The 21711-nt window shown below is 46.6% G+C and overlaps 2 protein-coding genes across 4 annotated transcripts; one reads left to right on the top strand and one right to left on the bottom strand.

The window, feature by feature from the left end:
* The first annotated feature begins 21 nt into the window (after positions 1-21).
* OARD1 (O-acyl-ADP-ribose deacylase 1) lies at positions 22-5877 on the top strand. 3 transcript variants are annotated; one of them, XM_030315458.1, is made up of 6 exons: positions 22-181; positions 960-1039; positions 1562-1706; positions 2639-2697; positions 3725-3837; positions 5205-5877. In XM_030315458.1, the coding sequence occupies exons 2-6, from the start codon at positions 1001-1003 to the stop codon at positions 5305-5307; spliced, it is 459 nt and encodes a 152-aa protein (XP_030171318.1). In that variant the 5' UTR covers positions 22-181; positions 960-1000; the 3' UTR covers positions 5308-5877. The 3 variants fall into 3 exon arrangements, with proteins under 3 accessions (XP_030171318.1, XP_030171317.1, XP_030171319.1); XM_030315457.1 differs by lacking the exon at positions 22-181 and adding an exon at positions 188-329; XM_030315459.1 differs by lacking the exons at positions 22-181; positions 3725-3837 and adding an exon at positions 188-329 and having other exon boundaries at positions 5205-5293.
* Positions 5878-8417: 2540 nt separating this feature from the next.
* On the bottom strand, positions 8418-19896 carry APOBEC2 (apolipoprotein B mRNA editing enzyme catalytic subunit 2). The gene is made up of 3 exons (XM_030315456.1): positions 19739-19896; positions 11132-11696; positions 8418-8482 (listed from the first exon to the last, which is right to left on the bottom strand). Exons 1-2 carry the CDS (start codon positions 19894-19896, stop codon positions 11153-11155), a joined length of 702 nt encoding a protein of 233 aa, XP_030171316.1. The 3' UTR covers positions 8418-8482; positions 11132-11152.
* Positions 19897-21711: the final 1815 nt, after the last annotated feature.

Genomic DNA, 21711 nt, shown 5'->3' with positions numbered 1-21711 from the left:
AAGCGCCGTTCTTCCTCACTCGCGGCGGGCTGTCTCGTTACGCATGCCCGGGCGGCGGCGGGACTTTCCACGGATTTTACCGCCGGAAGTTCGGCGGCCATTACCAAAGAGCGCGAGTTCGGCTGGCTTGCTAGAGAGGCTTGTTTCCGCCCCGCTCCCGGGTGGTGGGCGGCCATTTTAGGTGCGTGCAATTAAGGGCTGTGGCTGGATTGGTTCTGTGTCTGGGTTCGTCTGCTGCTTCCCACCTACCAGGGCTGGATCCGGAGCCCTTCCCCGCGGGGCGGGCCTTCGCAACGGCCGACTCCTTTCCAGGTGGAAGGGTAACCCCGGTATGTTGGGGCTTTGAGGGAGCCTTCTCTCTCCTTCCCACGGGACTCTAGGACAGGCCCTATTCCCTCGCTGACCTGCCCTAGGGTGGGAGACAGAACGGGAGGCCTCCCTAGACTCCTTCCCCGTCCCCCCCCACGAGCAGATGGGGGCGAGCCTTCCTTGAGAGGCCTCCTTCCCTCTCCCCGCCTGCGGTTCGGCGGTACAACTCCCCTGGTCCAGACACTCCTCGGTTGCTCAGCGGGACTGTGGCCAAGTCCCTCCTTTTGTCTCGTGTGCCAGACCCACTGGGGAAGTACTTTTGGTTTTGCAGAGAAGAGACAGTCCTGAATCCGCCTTGCCCGGGCGCGGAAAAAGGAGGAGATGAGTCGTAGGGACCGCCTTTCCTTCCCCTGGCCGAGCGGGGCGCCCCCAAGGAAAGCGCGAAATGCGAGCGGGGCCCGGCCGCCTCCAGACCTAGCCATCCTTCCTCATTCTTGCCCCAGAAGAATTTTGTATTACTTTATAGAGCCTGAACGAACTCCCATTCATCGATAAATGGTGGGGGAAGAAGACTACCAAGTGGGTGGTCAGGGAATTTGAATATAATATGTTCAGGCTGCCTAAGCATTTTTCCTTTTCCCTTCTCGTAGCTGAAGAAACACCTAAGTTCTGGAAATAGCGACTCAGTATCATGGCCGGCAGCCCTAATGAAGATCCAGAAGGAAGCAGAGTGCGTAGCAACTATTAACTTATTGGTGAACTGAAATTCAGAATAATTAAGGTCAAAAGCATAAACACTTTAATTAAAGCCATAATTGAATTGTCTTCCTCCCTCCCCAGCTGATTTGCTTCAGAAAGGCTGATACAGTACGAGGCAGAGATCATGATCACTTTTCTCTTACACATGCTTTAATTTGTTGTAGTTAACTCCTTAAATTCTGCAGCTTTGGTTTTATTTATTTTTTAACGTTTATTTATTTGTTTTGAGAGAGAGCGCGCGCGCACGGGTGCGCATCCCAAGCAGGCTCCACGCTGTTTTTGCAGCCTGGGGCTCAGTGTCAAATCATGAGGTCATGACCTGAGCCGAAATCAGGAGTCTCTCAACTGACTGAGCCACCCAGGTGCCGCAGCAGATTTGGTTTTAAATCAAGGAGGGGCAGTGGTGGGAGACACAATAAAGGAAAATGAAAGAAATATCTTAGTGTTTTTCTGTATCAAATAAAACCTTTCTTTTCCCTTCTTCACATTTTAGATCACTTATGTGAAAGGAGACCTTTTTGCATGCCCCAAAACAGACTCTTTAGCCCACTGTATCAGTGAGGATTGTCGAATGGGTGCTGGGATAGCTGTCCTTTTCAAGAAGAAATTTGGAGGGGTGCAGGAGCTGTTAAATCAACGTGAGTTTTGAAAAACAGCTTTACTCGTCCGCCTTGGCTAGACTGTCTTAATCACCTGTTACATTTTAATTATTAGACAGGATATACATGCAGTGGTTCCCAACCACTGAGAACTTGAACTCTTCAGATTAAGGTTTTCCTCTACAAACATGGCCTACAGTTTGGGTCTTCATCACACCAAACTTGAATTCTCATAAACGTTTCTAATCTCTTCCTCTGTCATTAAACTTTGTTGATATTACTTCAGTTTTCTGAAACTTTTAATAACAGAAGTGCTTAACGAAGTCCATAGGTGTTAACTAGGCATTCAAGATCCTGTCTACCCATATTTTACTTACTCCTCAAAGAGGAGTTTAAAACCTCTTCCTTACGGATCGTTCCCATCACTTTACCAGTGATTTTAAACCAGAGACAGGAGTTAGAATCACATGTAGAGCTTTGGCAATAGTTACTCAGATCACGGTCCAGGTTTATCGGGTTGGAGACTCCACTGGTGATTTCATTAAAAGTTTATACTGCTTTTTATTGTAGTTCTTTGTAAACGGGACACCTTCCCTTCATTGAAAGCTCTTCACCAATTAGGAACTTTTACACATCTCTGTGCTCCATAATGCGTTTAACACAGTAACTCTTTATATGTAAAAGAAAAAGTTATTAAAAGTTTTTTAAGTGAATAAGTAAGGGTGTATTTGAAAATATGGGCAGGACGGGATAAGAGGAAAACAAGACTGAGAAAACGGATAAGAAAGCTGGAAGTTAAGGAAGGCTGATAAGAAACAGTGTTAACAGAGACCCTAGGTTTCTTCAGAGTTGAAATTATTGTTTAGTACTGAAGTCAACTCAAACCTGTAAAGATTTTATTTTAAATTGAAGAATGCAAATCGGTGTTGTTTTTTTAAATACCTTTCTACTATTAAATAACTTTTTTGTAGAAAAGAAATCTGGAGAAGTGGCTGTTCTGAAGAGAGATGGGCGATATATATATTACTTGGTAAGACGAGGGTCAGTTCTTACGGTGTTCTAAGGACTGGATGTGGGCTGCTGCATTTGTGTTGCTCGTGATGTTCCGTTCTAGACAGACAAAGATGGCCACAACTTCTGATCCATGCCAGCCCAGATCCAGTGGTGGTGGCTATTGGGAGCACTGCGTTGGAAAGGAGCACGAGGCTGCCTCCCAGCTCCACTGTGACAACTACCAAAAGCCTGTGTTCTAAGACTTGGAAAAATTAGGGATGTCCCCCGTGCCTTAATTCTTTCCTAATTATGGTGAGATAGAAACATATCTCAAAAGATGGATATCCCAAAGGAGTTTGTCTTTTGTTCTTCCCTCTCAAATGCAGTGCCTGGTATTACTTAGCTCTTTTCCTGCCTTCTGCCTCAATGTGGGATTCTTCCACTGTCCATATGTCCTTTAGGCCCTGGAAGGAGTGTGGCTGCTTGGTGATGGTGCTGAGCGACTTAGAGCAGCCAACCCACTACAAGTCTGATGTGGATAGCACACTGAATGGGGACATGCCTTAAGCCCTTGGGATGCTGTCCTTAAGGTCGATGCGACTTCCAGTCTTGTTTGGAACACTACCAGTTTCTCTTTGTTCTTTATAGAGAAATGAAAAGCAAACAACTGTGGTTTCTAAATAAATAGACTTAACAGGAAGTTTTTAGGTGGTATGGGTTCTTTCTTGTTACAGATACATTGCTTATCTCTTGGAAGTGGCACAGAGACTTTGACCTACCTTGTTTAAAAACAATAGACAATAGGCACAGCCTGCTAATCTCCTGGGCTTCTTGGGAAAAGGAAAAGTTACTACATGGTGCTCTCTGGGTTTCTCAGGCCCTGTTTAGTGGATTTTCCTGAGGGCCTCCCATAACTGGAAGGGACAATATGAGATTTGTCCTGCTCTAAGGAATTCTGAAAGTATATAGTTTTTTAATGATCAGGATGTTGTGAGAATGTGATGGCTTTTCTTTGGCTATCATTTTGGACTAATGGAAGTTTTAAATTCATTCTTTGTACTCAGATTACAAAGAAAAGGGCTTCACATAAGCCAACTTATGAAAACTTACAGAAGAGTTTAGAGGCCATGAAGTCCCACTGTCTGAAGAATGGAGTCACCGACCTCTCTATGCCCAGGCAAGGAAATCCAGGGCCCCGAATGAATACTTGTAATCGAGTGGTGACATTTGCTGTCTCACCGGGAGACAAATGACTTGAAAGCCTAACTCAAAATACAGGCTTAAAAGTGGACAAATTTAAAAGCTTTTTAACATCACCAGTGAACCAGTTGTCAGACCTCAGGCTACGTTTTACCCATTTCTTAGCCTGTGTTGAATGAATCAGAATAATTAAAACACACAGCCTGCTTAGTCGGGAGGACATGTTGTTGAGTCCTCTCTGTTGAATCTGGACATCTTCTATCTAAGGCTGAGACTCTGTTCTTGAAGGAGTAAAAGCTTAAGAACCAAATCTGAGCAATTGTGATTTTCTTCTGGGCCACTTCAGGTATCCCAAGCCCGTTAATCTGGTACAGAAAAAGTTGTAAATTATCACTGCCTTCTAATCTGCATGCTTGTTTTGTAGTCCATGTGGGTAGTAGCCAGAGGATACGTCACTTATGTAATGTCTTAGACCCTAGCTATTGGGAACTTAAGGGAATGACATTGGGGGTTCAACATGCTCTTTACTTTCATTTTAGGAAATAGGCTTGGGGTCATTTCTCTTCCTGTCTGTCTAGTTTTTAGTCAGTGCTGACCATGCATGCAGGTTTGCTCCAAGCTCCACGTTAATTATAAATGTGGCTACAAGGTCCCTCATCTTACCTTGGGCTTTAATGTATTCGTGACTTATGTATCAAATTTTTGGGTGTTTTTATCACAGTTTTTTCAGGGATTTAATTATGTGAAATTAGCAATATTAAGTCTTCTTTTTTTTTCCTGTAGGGATATTGAGGATCAATAAGGTAACATCTTAGAAGAAAGGTGCCAGGTAGTAGTAGAGTTTTATGGGCTGATTGATGTTTCACCAGGGTGTTGCAAAGACTGAAATGCAATCAGCTCAGGACTTCCCGACGTTTTATTTTGATTTCCTTTTTGCAGAGATCCTGTCCTTTGTCCTTCTTTTTACCTTCCTTCACCTTCCATTCCTTTATCATAAGCGTATTTTAAAAATACCAGCTAGTTTTTATCAATAGATCTAGAAGGATAGTGAGGTTCCCATATCACCACAGTTATACATTTTCTAAATGTAGCCTCAAACAATTGAGAAGTGGTACCTTATTAGGCAAAAGAGAAGTGACAGCTATTGGATGTTGGGGCTGTCTAGGAACAGCCTTAGGTGACTCACAACAGGAATTAACTTGCGGACTCCCGCCATAGCTGCCTAGGTGTGAGGCCAGATCATTTGTCTTTTTGCTTTCAGTGGGTACAGCCTAAGGGAAGTGGAAAGAAGTGCCTTCTCAGATAGCTTCATCACAACCAGCGGAGATGTTTTGTCTTTTTCAGGATTGGATGTGGTCTTGATCGTCTGCAATGGGAAAACGTATCTGCAATGATTGAGGAGGTATTTGAAGCAACAGACATCAGAATTACTGTGTACACACTCTGAACAGACGGGCGCTTTGGATGTGTCCACATTCTCCTGTTTTAACCCCTACTGGACCATAGCACTGGGTGAACTGGCCTATTTAATAAGTCCTCGGTCAGGGGAAGTTTCATGTGAAGTAGTCTGTGTCACGGGCCAGACTTGGGTTACTGTATTCTCATGATTGGACTGGAACTGTGGAGGAGGGATTGCTTGGGAAATGTTGCTGTGATGTTTTTTGCAAGGTAAGGAGTAGATGGCCTGATACGAGGCAAGGAAACCGGATGTTGGGCCTCTGACCCCTGTTTTCTCCGGGATGCTTCCTGACTTGTTTGGCTTGCCACTGGGTGGCAGCATTGATTATACTTCTCTGCTGTTTAAGAGAAATTTCAGGAAGGATGAACATTTCAGTTAATTTTCCATCTTTTGTCATTTGTGAGTTTGCTTAGTATTAATCTAATGTCACGTTCATCCTAGGAGAGAGTGATGGGTTTTGTTTTGTTTAAATTACAAAGATGAGTGTTATGTTGTTAACAAGATATTTGTGGTGACAGAAACGGAAGAATAAATATCTTTTCTTTTGGGGTCTAGTGAGGTTCTGTACACACATCTGTTGTTCTGGACCTGGGTAATGGAAGATTCGCCTGAAAATTAATTGGGAGAAATCAGACAAAGGGTCCAGGGGGAAGAGCAGCAAGGTGAGAAGAAATCAGAATGGACAAGAACTGTGGGTCAGTATTTCTGGAAAGGAGGGTTTAGAATCCCTTCCTGGTGAACTCTTTCTTCTTCCACCACAAAGCTTCTGTGACTGAACGTGTATGAATTCAGCCATGAAACAAATGAGGTAACGTATAGTAAATGCCTGCTGAATTGCTCAGGGCAGAGTAATGACTCAACAAATCAGCGGCTCTCAACAAAATCCTTATGAATCTTTTTAAGAAAAAGGCCCACTTCCTTCAGAAATTCTAGTTTGGTAGTTTGGGGTGGGGTGGAGGGCTGGCTATATTTCTTTGTGCTTTTAAGTAGCAGAAGGTTGTGGTGTGCAGCCAGCTGGAATGGAGAATAGTAAATATTAGTCCCCTTTTCTTTCTAAGCTAAGAGAGCACCACTTTATCCACTCCTGTGCTCATGGTGAAAGAGTATGTCCCCGGATTCAGTATCAAAGGTGTTGGGAAAACTAGTGGAATTTTCTGTTTTACCATTAGTATGGTATTAAAACAAGGGCACCTGGCTGTTCAGTCAGTAGAGCATGCAGCTCTTAATGGCAGGGCCTTGCTTTCAAGCCCCACATTGGGCGTACAGCCTACTTGAAATAAAAAAAATTAAAGTTAGGGGTCCCAGGGTGACTCAGTAGAATGTCCCGACTCTTGGTTTTGGCTCAGGTCATGATCTCATGGTTCTTGGGTCTGAGCCCCACATCACCACGGAGTCCGCTTGGGATTCTCTCGTTCCCTCTCTCTCTGCCCCTCCCCCGCTTGCATGCTGGCTCTCTCGCTCTCTCAAAATAAATCAGCTTTTTTAAAAAAGTTAAAATAGCGAGACCCAACTATTGATTTTCTCCCTAGAGTGAATTCTGGGTCTGTCCTGGGACTTGCTGCTTACTCAAGTATAAAAGAACTGGTTTTCAGAAGGGGGTTGCTGAAACACTATGGAAACACCAGTTAAATATAATCTTTGTACTTTAGACTCGTGTTCTTATCACACTGCAGCCTGATAGGAGGCAGCAGTTTCAAAAAGTACTTCACTTTTGTATCTCTGGAACAGACAAGTTCATGTTGTTGGGTAGGGGTAGTGCAGGGCCAAGTTCATTGTTAGGTTTTCTTGAAGCTTCACTTCTGTCCACATATGGTAAAACCGAAGGGGGAAAAAGAAATGTCTAAATACAAAACACAGAGAATGAGAGTGGGATGGTAAGAGCAACCTTAGAATGAAAGTATTTTGTTTATGCAAATAAATCTTTGCTTTTGGCTCAAAACATTGATTTTGTAGGCTTCTACATTTAAAGGAATTAGGGTTAATTTTTTTCATGGAGTATGAGCCTTGATGATTCTTTGAACAAAGACTAGTCTTGTGGAGGACTGGCTGTAAGTGGAATTCTGGGACTCAGCAGGGATACGATAAAGTGCTTTGTCATTTGCATATAGTCTTGGGGTCAAATTCTGACGATTTATCACACTTGAAGCTTGGGAAGAAGAGGCATGGTCTGATAGAATGAGCACATTATTCCTGGAAACCTAGTTAGAGTTTGGCAAACACCCAGAAATTCACATGTGAAATTTTGCTTCTCCATAAGACTCAAGCCTTTTAAGAAACGAGACTTGACACCATCCTGCCATCACCATTGAGTACCACATACCAACTACTCCTACAGTATGTGTGTCTGAACATTGAAATCCTACTTATCCTCTCCTTAAGATGCTAATTGCTTATTAATTGGCAGTCGGAACATGGATATCTTGTAAACAGATTTCCCCTGCCTTTGTTTCACCCTCCGCCATATTCCTTGTCTTCAGAGAAGGGAAAAGGCACTCAATTACAAGTAATCACAGAAGAAAATACTGGATAAAGGTCAAGACTGGGGTGGGAAGTCCGCCTAGGAGAGTTAGTATCCTGTGTTGCCTGGACAAGCCCTGGATTAAGCCTCCCTTCCACTTTCTAATATTCTGGCTTGGCTCATAGCCTGGGAACGTCCCTATTCCTAGGACTTGTTCACTGTACATAGTAACTTCTAAATGTCCAAGTTCCCTAAAAAACCTGGTCACAGAAAAACCACACCACTTCTTTTATTAATGTTGCTATCTTTCTTTAAAAAAAAAAAAAAAAAAAAAAAAAAACCTTAAATACACATCCGGACATATTTCAGAGATCTGCACAAACCTTGGGTCTGAGGCTCTTTGCCTCAAAGCAACCCATTTGGGGGAATAATTAGGCCCCTCAGCCCCACAGATGCCTGCGGCCCATATACAGTTGTCATTTTCCTTGCAACTCACTTTTCCCAAGAGCAGCCTTAGAGCAGCCTTAGAGAGAGCCATGGCTTAAATGATTTACAGCATGAGCAGTATATTTAGAGTCCTTGGAGGGCCTGTGCAGGAGGATTGGTTGGTGTCCAATGTTGTCCAGCTCAAGTGGTATTAGGAAGTCAGACATGTCCCAGATGGCCATACATGTCACTGCTGTCTCCTGGTGGCAGCAGGCAGACCTTAGTGAGAAAACAAGAAAGCATGTTACTGAGAGCTCTGCTGGCCCCAATGAAGAGTTTTTTTTGAGCTGAGGTCTCCGCCCTCCCCAGCAATCTGAATTTCTCCCCCAGTTGCCTGTGATTTCCACTGTTCCCAGTGTTAGGTTTGCTCTATTCATGTTTTGGTGTGGTTCACACAGGGAAAACCCCAGAAGATCCCTACTTTAATTCTATTCTCTTGAGTTAGATACATGGTTAAGTCCTATTCTGTCATTTTTTTAAAAAAGATGGAATAAGAAACGTAGGGCAAATTTTCTTTAACAAATGCCCATTTCTTAGTATTCTAATTAAGCGGAGTTGTTCTTTAGGGCTTTTAGATTACAACTGGATTTCATGCCTTTTTTTTTTTTTTTTTTTTTTTTTTTTTTTTTTTAACTGGGTACATTTTAACCTTTCCCTTCAGGAACATGAATAACTCAAATACAGTACAGAGAAGCATGTTAATGGGTCCAGATAATACGGTCATGTACACTAATGGAAAGAGGCTTATAATGTGGAACATGTCCAATAATATTTTATTTTAAAATAATTTGACTTGGAAATGGACTTTCCCCTCAAACTGATTTATCTATTTTACTTCCGTTTAGATTAGCGTAAGATACAACCCTCAATTATCCAAAATTAAAAGCTCCTTTTAATCCTCCTTGAAATGCTTACTTTTTATAGCAGATTTAGCTATCTAATTATTTAACTTAATGGAAAAAACAACGTGCGTGCACAGGTGCGCGCACATGCACACACACGCATCTCTGAAGACTTGCTGGTTAGGCAGCTGGAAGAAGTGGCCTGTGACTCGGAAAGGCATTTACGAAGAAAGTATACTATAGTTAAAATTAAGCTACCATTCATCATTCTGGAGTCTGAGCAGGGTTTATAATTACAGTGATAGCACCTACACTAATATAATTCTCAAGGTATTTAAAAGTTTGGTATTTTCAGAAGTCACCCTTAGAAATCTATTTTTATCACTCGCCACCACTAGAGCGGTGTCATATTTTATGTGAACAGAATACCATGTTGCATTACGTGACCATATTCTCACTGAATTCGATGGGCCCTGCTTTTTGTAAAAAAATGGCCAAAAATCATGTCCTCTCGGATTGGCAAATGCTCAGCTGGAGAATTATCAGGCACCCTGTGTGCATGTCTAATAGCAGATGTCTGGCAACATCGAGCTCCAGAACATTGATACTTCCAAAAACGTGTCTATGAAGCCACATGTTCTCTTAAGAATATTAAGGGTGAGAGACACCAAGAGTAAATTGGATAGCTTCATAGAAGCTTCATCCCTTCATAGAAGCTTCATAGAAGCATGCTGCATTCACATTTTGTTAATATGTGAATTGTTCCAGAATTTAAGTTGGAGAAGAGGGTGGGTAAAGACCCTTTCTTCGTTTCTGGAGGATCTTGATCAGTAACTCAGGCCTTGTGAAGGGACTTGGTTATAGCATTTCTGCGGGAGCAAACTAGATCAGACCGAACTCAAAAAAAGTTAGCAAAGGATCTTTTACCCTCTTTCCTGAGGGTAATCGGCCTGTTTCTGTGAGAGTCTAATTTACCCTCAGCAAGAGGCCAAGTTGGCCTTAATTGTGTCCTAATTATTTGCCTAAATAGCTAATCTTTACTTCCAGTTCTATCACATCTTGATGTCTGTAGGAGGCTACTTCTGAGCTGCTGTCTCATTTACAAACATCTTTTTAACCCTTTCTATATTCCTGCATAGAGGAACTTGTTGCTGTGGTATCCCCATTCCTGAATACAGCATTTTTCTATGAGTTCCGCTGAGGTCTTCTCAAAGTAAGAAAAATGTTCTTGTATATTCACACCGAAATTATTGGTCTCCTTCAAGGCCGAACCATTTATTTGAAAACATGAAAGCCTCTCTGGCAAAATAATAAGTTGAATACAAATCCGTTTGGGGACTTTCAAAAGTACCCCAAATGAAAAAATTACATTTGAAGGAATGAAAAGCCTACATTACAGGACAATGGAGTGGTAAGATTGCAATTGGGGGTGGGAACAGGGCCTCCAGAAGATGTCCGGAGTCAGTAAGTCTGGACTCAACGCCAGTGGGGGCATGCTTCTTGAGGGCCAGTCTGACCACGGCAGGTCACTCGGTCTCACCAAAGCTTGAAGATTCCTATCAACCTTTGAGTATTCCAAAGTTCTGGGGAAAGTTCATTTGATGCAACAGGGTAGGAACGAAAAGGGTTTAGGGAGACGAATTTGCAGTTAAGAGAAAAGGAAAACTTGGGATCTTCTAAAATGTGTTTACGGGGCGCCTGGGTGGCTCGGTCGGTTGAGTGTCCGACTTCAGCTCAGGCCATGATCTCACGATTTGTGGGTTCGAGCCCCGCGTCGTCTCTGTGCTGACAGCTCAGAGCCTGGAGCCAGCTTCGGATTCTGGGTCTCCTCTCTCTGCCCCTCCACCACTCGTGCACTAACTCTGTCTCTCAAAAATCAATAGATGTAAAATGTGTTTACAACCCCCCAGAGCAGAGAAGGGAAATTCGTTCCTGGCCAGGTCAAACCTCCCGCACTCTGCCACCTGCCCGCCAGCCTTCGACCCAAGTTCAAGGCTAACAAGACCACAGGGGCGCCGTGACTCACGTGAGGCTGGGCCCGGCGGGCCTACTTCAGGATGTCCGCCAGCTTCTCTTCGTAGTACAGGAAGTTCTCCTGAATGTCCTCCCAGGGCTCAAAGGCCTTGGACTCGCCCTCTTCCTGCTCCACAAAATTCTGCCAGACGTACTCGAAGTCCTGGGGCTTCATGATGCGCAGCCGGCAGCCGGCCTCCTTCAGCCTCCGCAGCGCGGCCTGGACGTCGGGCTCCTCCCACATGAAGAGGCGCCCCACCAGGATGAGCAGGCGCAGGTTCTTGGTCTTGCCGAGGGTCCGCACGATGCGGTCGGCGCAGGCGGCACAGGGGCTGGACGACACGTACCAGGTGACGTTGTAGCGCACGGCCGGGTCGCAGGCCGGCAGGATGGTGTTGAAGAAGGCCTCCTCGGCGTGGGCAGCGGCGTGCTCGTCCTCCAGGTACCCGCGGGAGGCCTGCACCTGACCCCCCTTGCCCTGCGCTTCCACCACGTAGCAGAGGAAGGTCTTGTTCCGCCCGGAGCTGTACTCCACGTTCCGGAACTGAAACTTAAAGAAATTGACGGGCAGCCGCTCCCTGTGGGGCGAGAGGGCAGAGGGGACAGGGGAGAAGAAAGAAGGATGAGCGCTTATGTCTAAGAGCAGGTGGCTCTCCAGCCTCGGTGCCTCAGAGACACGTCGGCTCTCCCGGGCAAAGCCGGCCTTGCCCAGGCTAGCATCAGCGACCACACGGTGTGAAAGAATTCAGAAAGGTGTTATCTGGAGCAGGGGAGAGAATTTGGAGGTGTGCATTCAGGTCACCCCAATAGTGAGGGTCTTCAAACGCCCCACCATCCCTCCAACACACAGCACGCGCCTGCGTTTCTAAAGCAGTCACTCTCTCGCGGGGGGCTACATAGCCCAATCACCCAGAGGACTCTACACATGTCAGTGCCTGGGCCCCATGCCAAGGCAATGAAATCAGAAGGTCTGGAGGGAACCCACGCACCAGCATTAAACAAACAAACAAACAAACAAACACACCCTCCAGATGATTCTAATAGGTGGCAACGTTGGAAAAGCAGTGTTCAAATAGCAATCTTACAAAGTAGCAAGCATGTAAAATTTCTCATGATAGAGCAAGAGGAAGATTTTGCGGAACATTTCCTGCTTCCATTTCTCCTCCTTGTCACTCATGGCTGTTGCATCTTGGTACTGGGCTGGCCCACAACGCACAGTGCCCCCCTCTCCAGGTGACTTTCTCAAGTCTGTCTTTTCCCTCAGGTGAAGGAGGGTTGTCACACAAGTGTCCAAGAAGCTTTAATCTTTGAGGTCAAGCTATCCAAGAGTACCTTGATAGAGTTTAGGTCACATGTAGTATTGAGTCATGTCAAAGTCAAAAAAGACTTGGGGGGTGCCTGGGTGGCTCAGTCGGTGAGGCGTCCGACTTCAGCTCAGGTCATGATACCATGGTTCGTGAGTTCAGGCCCTGTGTCTGGCTCTGTGCTGACATCTCAGAGCCTGGAGCCTGCTTCGGATTCTGTGTCTCCCTCTCTCTCTGTCCTTCCCCCACTCACACTGTTTCTCAAAAAAGAAATAAATGTCAAAAAAAAAAATAATTAAAAAAAAAAAAAAAAGACTTGGCCTCTACCCTCCAGATGCTTATAAGCTAGCAGCTCCACTCTGGCTAAGACAGCTGAGAGCATTTTAATTTTAAATGCACAGGGAGCCATGGAGGACAAGGCACCAAGGTTCTTGAATGTTTAACCCTGATTTAGGCGGCAGCAGAAAATTGTTACAGCCTCTTGAGTAAAGAAGGACGTAATAAAAGTGACGTCCGGGGTGGCTTTAGGTAGATAGTGAGGCTGGGGAAAAGCTTGAAATTAAGCAAGCCCACTTGGTGTCTTAGGATGCCAGACTTGGTGATGACTATGTCTAGGATGAGCAGGAAATGAAACCAGCAGAAAAAGACCGGGTTTGGGGGAAAGTTTTGTAGTTAAGGAGAGAGAAAAGGAAAGGGGCTAGAGAGGGCATCAGAGCTGATTGTTTTTATCTTTGTGTGTCTGCGTGTCTTTCTAGAATGGGGAAGCCTATTGTAGGTTGGAGGGCCAAGGAGATGACGAGCGTTTAACAGGAGAGATTGAAATGTCAGGAGAGGAGGGGATTGAGTACTGGCTTGGAGAGGCTGAATGTTTTCTTTTTTTTTTTTTTTTTTAAAGTAATCTCTGCAGTTGCCCCAAAAGATACCCTGTGGCAACCATGAACTCTGCTGTTACTGCCCTACATGCCTTCCCTTTCTAACTTCCAGGGCTACAGGGAAATCCCAGATGTCCCAGGGCCTTGTCTTCTTAGGGCTAAGCAGCCAGGTGCCAAAGAGCTGAAAAAACATGAGCTGTTTCCCTGCTGTATTCCCCACCCCCATCGCAAAATTTGCTCCACCCAAGTTTCCATATCTCTTGCTGTCAAGTTCAGTTTCCACTGTGGAGATGGATGTGTTTGAGGACCTGGCCCCAGGATTCTTTTGGGTACTATACTTAGCTCTCTAAACCCCTCTGTCCCCAGTCAAATGTGTTTATTATTTACTTAACATTTGGGGAGAATGGATGGCCTAATGGTTCTCCTCTCCTATTTCAATCCCTGTTGGGAATTCATTTATAATGAGCTCTCCCCAATGAAAGTCACCCTTCAAGACCATGCCTAGATTTTACTGGCTGCTAAATGGTACCTTCACTTTCCAGAGTGGATTTTTTTTTTTTTTCTCCTGAGAAGCACAAAGCCTATCTTCCTTGTCCAAACACTTGATGCTCTTCAAGGCCGTTTGCCAGACACTCCCCTGCCCCCAAATCTATCCAGAGCCAACCGTATGGTGGATTCTCAAAACCCTTGGAAGTATTCACAACTGTGTGTCTGGTTGGGGGCTTCACCAATAGCTGCCTGTGTGGCCCCTTGGGTTTCCTTCTGGAGCCCCCAAAAGTGTTGCTCCAACTTGGCCAAATGCAGCGCAGTGAGAGTATGAACTTGGCCCAGCATATAGTTACGAGTTGGCTGGCTAGTGTGAGGCTGCTATTTCTCCCAGCCTCTCTTAAGCTCTGATGCTTTCCCCTCCTCCTCTTCCCTTCACAGGAGGAGAAGACCCAGAGAAACCTGAAACCCAAGGGAGAGGAAGAAAGTTCACCTCTCTATAAATATCAGTTTCCCACCCCTCTGGCCAGCAGCCCAATAGCCTACTCTGTGCTTCAGCAGGGCCTTCTGGACTAGGTGCCTAAGGAAGGGAAATGCTTTCAAGGGGCAAAGGAAAGTCAATATTGAAATAAAAGTGGGAGTGTGCGGGGGGGAGCTCCTGGGTGGCTCATAGGTTAAGCGTCCAGCTTCAGCTCAGGTCATGATCTCATAGTTCATGGGTTGAAGCGTCGTGTTGGGCTCTGTGCTGACAGCTCAGAGCCTAGTACCTGCTTTGGATTCTGTGTCTCCCTCTCTCTCTCTCTCTCTCTGCTCCTCCCCTGCTTGCACTCTCTCTCTCTCTCAAAAATAAATAAACATTAAAAAAAAAAAAAAAAAGGAAAGTCAGGGAAGGTCTTGGTTCCCAGTCTTTCCTTTCAGCTTGTTCAAAAACTGGGCTTGCTTGGCTTCTCAATGGGCTTCTTGGTTTTCCAGAAGGAGCATAAGGGGCAAATGAGGTCCTTTGGGCCTCCCACAGGCTGGAACAGCAGGCCCTGAAGGGGAACAGAGGTGGGAGAGGGCTGAAATCTCTCCAGGGAGCTAGACAATATGGTCATCTCGGGTGATTTTATAGAATCACAAAATAAATCAACACTGTTATGCCTGCTAGTGGAAGGAAGGAAATAGTGACACTAATTTCTTAGATAATCACAAACATCTTTTTTTTTCCTAGTAGCATGATGCCTGAGTACCATATTTACTTATAGCCCTTGCTGTCGCCCCCCAGCGGGTGTTTTCCTGCTGAAGTGGTGTGTGTGTGTGTGTGTGTGTGTGTGTGTGTGTGTGTGTGTGTGTGTGTGCACGCGCGCGGGTTAATCGGCATGGTGGTCAGGAGAAACATGTGGGTAGCAGATTTCTTCACCTGGGCTCAGTCACTGCTTCAGGCACAGAAACCAACAGTGTTATTCCTTCCCCCCCATTCCCCCTTCTTTAAGCACCACGTCCTCATACTTCCTGCACACAAGTCAATCACACTTCGTTTGCAGAGACCCAGGCTACTGGGCATTGCAGTTCTCTAGGCAGGAAACCAAGAATCCTAATATCTGGGAGAGAACATTTGGAGCATGGTCGACTTGATGGAGGGAGCAAGGATGTGAACACATGCAATATATTTATACCGTATTTTTCTCACGTTCACGTTTAAAAATATTTGCGTTCCCTAAGCAGAAATCTATACGGTGAAAGAAAGCAACCCGGAAGGCAGCAGAGACTGGTCTGAGATTAAACATTTGCTCCAAAATAATCCATGGAGTGGAAAATCTACTCACAGGTCATTGAGTGTTGACTTGTCTCAGCTTTCCTTGCCAGACCTTTTGTGCCCTGCTCAAAAGAGGCAAGAGTTGCTGGTTTCAGTTTCCTTCTCCCTTTTCCAGACCACTTTCAAAGTGGATGCTGAGGAGTGGGCACGGTCAGAAGGAGACTAGAAGCAGAGAGTTCTAACAGCCTGACTTCCTAGAGCCCAGATGGGGTTTGCTGGGCTGCTGGCTCCTGATTTGCAATTCTGGATGGGATTCTGCCCTTGGTGAGCCCTGAGCAGCTCACTGCCTTTTTCCTGGGAGGCACTGTCTTCACGCTGGAGCTTTGACCTTCCCCCAGCCTCGGTGGAAGCCAGGGAGGCCAGAATCAGTGGCTGTCTTTTATTCTTTCTAGGACAAGCCTTCCCAACGTGCTCTGGAAACCAGGGCGAGGCGTGAGGGGCTTGTGGCATTCACAGCGGAGTCGAAGGCCCTCACTCCTTGCCCTCCCTTCTCCTCTGAACCCTGCATGTACTCTCTGTGTTCCCCATGTGGCCGGAGCCAACCTCTGGTAGCTAAAGAAGTGGTTGAAAGGAGTCACTGTCTGTGCCATTTATGTCTGTTCCATGCAAATCCCTTTGATAGCAGGTTCAGCTTTATGCAAAATCATATACAACACAACTAGAGACCAACAAAGACAAACACACAGCCAGGGGGCCTGCTAGGCAGAGCCACAGTCGCTCATCACTGGGATGGAGAGATGAGGGGACAACTAGTTTTGATGCCCCAGAGCTTCCCTCAAGCATGCCGAGTTCAGAGAGAGGCACGAACCCGTGGAATTCTCCTCTACATAGAGCGCTGCTGGGTCTTCATGTATCCTGAACTTCTCTCCTCTCAGAAGCCCTCCCTATAATTAGTGCCTTATCCCGATACCTGGCAGGGAGCCGAACATACAATAGGTGCTTGTTCATCAGTTCAGTTATTTACTTACTCAACAAATACCTATTGAGTGTCTATGAGGAGGTAGGCACTATTTTTTGTGCTGGGGATAAAGCAGTTAAAAGGCAAAGTCCCTGGCCTCATGGAAGTTAAATACTAGTGGGGGAAATGGGCAGTAAATAAATGATTCCTATTCAGCAAATACTTGTTGAATATAAAAAGCCTCCCATTTATGGCTTTTTAAGATGCAGTGTGGTGATTTGGAGTCAGACAGCCCTGGGGTTACACCCTACTCCATCCATTAACTTTGGGCAAATTACTCATCCCTTTGAGGCTTGGTTTTCCCATCTGAAAGATAGGTCGAGTGATCCACCCTCTTAGAGTTTGGACAATGGTCAACACGCAAGAAATTAAACCTGGTACTGATGGATGGTGCCTTCTCTGGGCCTCAAATCTTACCCCTCAGAGCTCAATCTTAAGCATAACCAAACCTGAGCCCTTTCTACTCTTCCTTTTGTGTTTAGAGGGTTCTCTCTTTCCTTGGTGTGCTGGTTCAACACCCAGTTCTATGAAAGAAAGAAAGAAAGAAAGAAAGAAAGAAAGAAAGAAAGAAAGAAAGAGGGGAAGAGGGAAAGAAAAAAGAAAAGAAAAGAAAAAGAAAAGGAAAGGAAAGGAAAGACAAAATAAAAGAAAGAAAGAAAGAAAGAAAGAAGAAAGAAAGAAAGAAAAGGAAGAGAAAAAAAAGAAGGAAGAGAGAAAGAAAGGAAGGAAGTCAGTCGTGATTTCTAACATTTGTTGATTTCTGTAAATACTCCCACTATAGAGATTTCAAGAAACCAACATGAAGTCACTGAATGCAAAATTGGAAAGAGATGCATACAGGCCGTTCTCATCGTGAGTTGGCTTTGGCACACCACGACAGTTTTTGACCTTTTTCTAGCACTTCCTACCATGTTATTTTGTTAATGTTCTTAGGTCTGCTTTCTATCTTGAGTGCCGTATTCAAGCCAGAATCGTGACAAATGGGGCATATCTCCTTATTCCTACCTGGTACTCCTTCCTCACCTCACCTCACCTCTGTCTGCTCCCTCTTCTGCTAGTTTGTGGCCCAAATCTAAGGAGCCGTGTAGACAGACCCATCCTCTCTGGGAGTCTAGGCTAGGAGAGGAGCTGCTTTGCTGACCTCCTTGATGCCAGGGTATCTGGAGAGGAAAAGAGGGGAAAGTTGTTCCCTCATCCTGTCCGAGCACAGACACAGCCGCACCTCTGGGCTATTTTAAGCCGTCTGTTTACCCAGAGGGGCCCAGGAGACAGATCTCCACAGCTGTTACTTATGGCCAGGAAACTCTCAGGGCTCCACCTCCGTCCTGAACTGCTTTCAGAGCACCCAGAAAACTACCTTGCTACACCTCTTTTTCTGTGCCTTGGGTCAGAGAAAGCTCTGAGTAGACCTCACAGATGGAGGCAGGTGGAGCCCTGTTTGGGAAATCTGGGACCCAGAATGAATAAGAGGCCTTGGAAAGAACACTTGGCTGGGGTCAGAAGAAGACTGCTACGTACTGGTTCTGTGGTCTTGAACAAATTACTGAGTCTCCCTGACTCAGTTTCCCTATCTGTAGAGTGGCAATAACATAACCCCCTCTCCCAGCCCTGTGCTGAGGGTTGAATGGGCTCATGCCAGTGCGAGTATATGTAAACTGGACGAATGTAAACTGCACCAGAGGATTTAACCCTTAGGACCAACCACCCTGGGGCCGCAAAGCGTGTTCAACTGAACACACATGGTCTAATTCTGTTCTGGACCTATCCTGCCCCTGCGCTGGGGAGATCACAACACTGCATAGAGTGGGTGTGCACGTGCCTGTGTGTGACCAAGGGCAGCATAGACCAGCAGCCTTAGAGGTTAGAAAATGGATCTCTTCCATAGGGAGCCACTGGATTGTGGCCTCCTGGCCTGGTAGCCCTAGGCCCTCCCTAGGTCTATATTAGTCTGTGCTCCTCTGTTCCTTTAATCCTAGGGGGAGGGTGACATTGGTCGGTTGGGCACGGGTGAATGCAAGTTCCAGGCTCTCGCCAGAATTCTTCCTTTAGGAACTAGGATGCATCTTCCCCTCAGGTTCTCGTAGAGATCAGAAAATATCTGAGCTGGAAGGGACCTTAGGGATCAACTTAGTGTAACTTCCTCATGTTACAAATGAAAAAACTAAGGCCAGGACTGGAAAATCACTTGCCAAGCTTCAAACAGCAAGTCCAAATGGCCACCCAGGCTCCTCTGCCCCCTGAGGACATCATGCCTCCATTTTTCCTGAAATTTCTCCTAGTGTGGACCCTCCTCTGTTTGTGGGCATTGTTGGGACTCCCATGAAGGAAGCCCGGGAGCTGAGGGAGGGAATATGGGTCTATGTATCCCCTTTTTCTTTGCCTATGATCTTTGCAGGGTCTTCTGCAAAAGGAACAGAGAGGAAAGAGGAGGAAGGACCACTTGGTGCTATTCCTGGAGATGTCATAATCTGGACAAGACAGAGGGACCCTGTATGTAGGCCTCTCTTTGGGGCCTGGAGACCGTTTGCTCAGGGTCCTTGTTCCTCTGGGCTGTGGCTGAGGGTGGAATGCCTCTTCTGCCCAGAAGCTTCTGGCCCTGGACTGTTACCTGTGCTGTAACTATTGTTTCCCTGGGGGTGGATGTGAAGAACCTGTGGGTAGATTCAATTCTATAAGGGGAATAAAAAATGCTTCTCACTCAGCCTTGGGAAAGGGTGGGTCTGTTTTCCCTGTCTCAGGATCTTTCACTCCAGAGAGAAGCTCTAAAGAAAGAGTGAGAGCTATACAGATAGAGGAGAGGCCCTCTCAGCAACAGAGAGAAGTCGAGGGAGGAGATACTTTGGGGCCATCTTTAAATATGCCTGTGTCATCCCCTGTCCTTACCACACTCCCTAGGACTCGACAGCCTGTATCTGGAGAGGCAGGTGGCATCCTGGTACCAGGAGGCCCAAGCGGTGGTTTCATTCTCTGGGCCCTTGCCTCTAAGGAGCTGCCCTCCCTCCCCCTGGTTAGAGGGTCCAAAGTGTCACCCCGAGAGGCCAAGCGAAATTTGCAGCTGTGTCCCCCGCAGCCCCTACCATGCATGGTAGGCTTGTGGCTGCAGGTCTGTGACCCTGACCCCTACTATTCCCATCCTAAATTCCCCCAGCCTGCCCCAGCCCACACTCTTCTAGGGAGAGGGACCCGGCCCACACCCAGGTCTCACCCTGTGACGATCTCAAAGGGAGGCAGTTCAATCAGCTCCTTCAGCTTCTCAGGGTCGTCCAGATCTTCCAGATCCTCACCGTTCTGGGAGGCGGGCGCAGCAGGCGCAGCGGGCGCAGCAGCCGCAGCGGCCGCAGCGGCCTCTTCTTTCTGGGCCATGGAGGGGCTGTGGCTCCGCAGTCACTGAGAAAGGGGAGAGGTGGTGAGTTTCCCCGGCCAGGGCCTGGCGGCAGAGGCCCAAGCAGCTGTCAGCAGCTAAATCTGCCTGGGGACGACGGGAAGAGCACTGGGCAGGCCAGGCTTAGTGTTCTCACCTCCTGGCCACAGGCTTTATAACCAGAGCCCTCTGCCCCTCCCCCAGGCCCTCGCCCTCTATCTTTTTTTAATTGAGTGACAGCGGGTGCCGGGATGGGGGGAATGGAAACTCTGGCCATTAGTATCCCCTATTTATCAGGAGGCAAAGACAGGAAGCTGGCAGGTGGGGATGGTGAGGCCTGCTCTCCCTTCCCCCACCAGCTCACACATGTATTCATCCTCTCCCCCTCCACCTTACATCCTTCCCTCTGTTTCCCATGCAACCTTTCCAGCTTCACTGGGGGGGGGGGCATGGAAAAAGGGGCCTACAGGTAAGCATCCTGAGATTTGGGGGAGATGCTCTCAGAAGTGTAAGCAGGATGAGGCTTGTGTTGAACGGGGTGCTTGTAGAGACCCACCCCCTCCCCCACTGGCGGGTTCAGGAAAGGAGCATCCTGAGACGGGGTGGGCTAAGAGCTGCCAATTTGGAAAGAAACTGTGAGCTGTTACTTAAAGGGAACAGACGCCGATTTGCCTGTTATGAACCCATAATGCAGTGTCGATTTGGGAGCCTCCAGTAGTTAGCGATATTGCTGTTTACGAGCTCCGAGGGTTTTGAAAGAAGACAGGCAGTGAGTTTCGTGGTTTATGTGTGAAATCAGACTGTCAACAGCCATGGGAGGCAATCTGTATCATCCCGTGTTTCACATAGGGAAACTTGGACTCCCAGAAGGGCTGGTTAAGGGCCTTGCCTAAGGCCATGCAGCCCCGAAAGTGGCAAGTCAGAATTCCAACCCAGGCCTTTGTACCCCAGAGGCCAAACATTTGACCTCCATGGTATGTTCCCTCTCGGTCAGTCCTTTATTCCTTTAACAAATATTTGTTGAATACCTACTATATGCCAGGTGCCAGTTCTGGTATTGGGACTATGGCACAGAACAAAACAGATGAAAACCCTTGCCCCCACAGAGCTTGAGGGGGCTGGACAATCAGTAAAATAAGTGATATACATATAGGCTATTTGCTGGTGCGAAGTGCCAGGGAGAAAAGGCAGGTAAGGTGAGGGGGACAGAAGTGACAAGAGGTGAGGTTATATTTTTATAGAGTGGCCAGGGAAGCACTTTGAAAAGGAAACAACTAAGAGCTGAAGGTTGTGAGGGGAATAATCATATGGATATCTAAGGGGAAAGTGTTCCAAGGGGAGGAAGAGCCGGTGCAAAGGCCTTGGGGAGGCAGCGTTCCTTGTGTGTTTGCGGAACAAGCAAGGACACCTGGGCGACTGGAGAGTCCTGGGAGATGAGGCCAGAGAGATAAGTGTGGGCGAGATAGGTGCGACCTTATGGGCTACTCTAAGGGCCTTGACTTTTTCTCTGAGTGATATGGGAAGCCCCTGTCTTTGAACACATGAGAACATGGTCTGACTTATATTTTTACAGGATCAGCCAGGCTGCTTGGTTGAAGATAGACCAAAGAGCAGAAGCAGAGGGACCAGTTCTAAGCCTATTGAAAGTAATGAGAGACCTGGGGCCCCTAAAAAAATCCCTGAGCTGAAATAGCGTTGGAAGATGGACAGATACCTTTTTACAGATTCATATCATGGATGCCACAGGCATATCAGGGGCCACAGGCATTCATGTTTGGGGCACTGCAAATACTCTAGGACATTCTCAGGGCAGTGGA

The sequence above is a fragment of the Lynx canadensis genome, chromosome B2 (genome assembly GCF_007474595.2).
Source record: "Lynx canadensis isolate LIC74 chromosome B2, mLynCan4.pri.v2, whole genome shotgun sequence".
Classification (NCBI taxonomy): domain Eukaryota; kingdom Metazoa; phylum Chordata; class Mammalia; order Carnivora; family Felidae; genus Lynx; species Lynx canadensis.
Note: the sequence above shows the minus strand (reverse complement) of the source record. Positions and strands in the feature narration are given on the sequence as shown.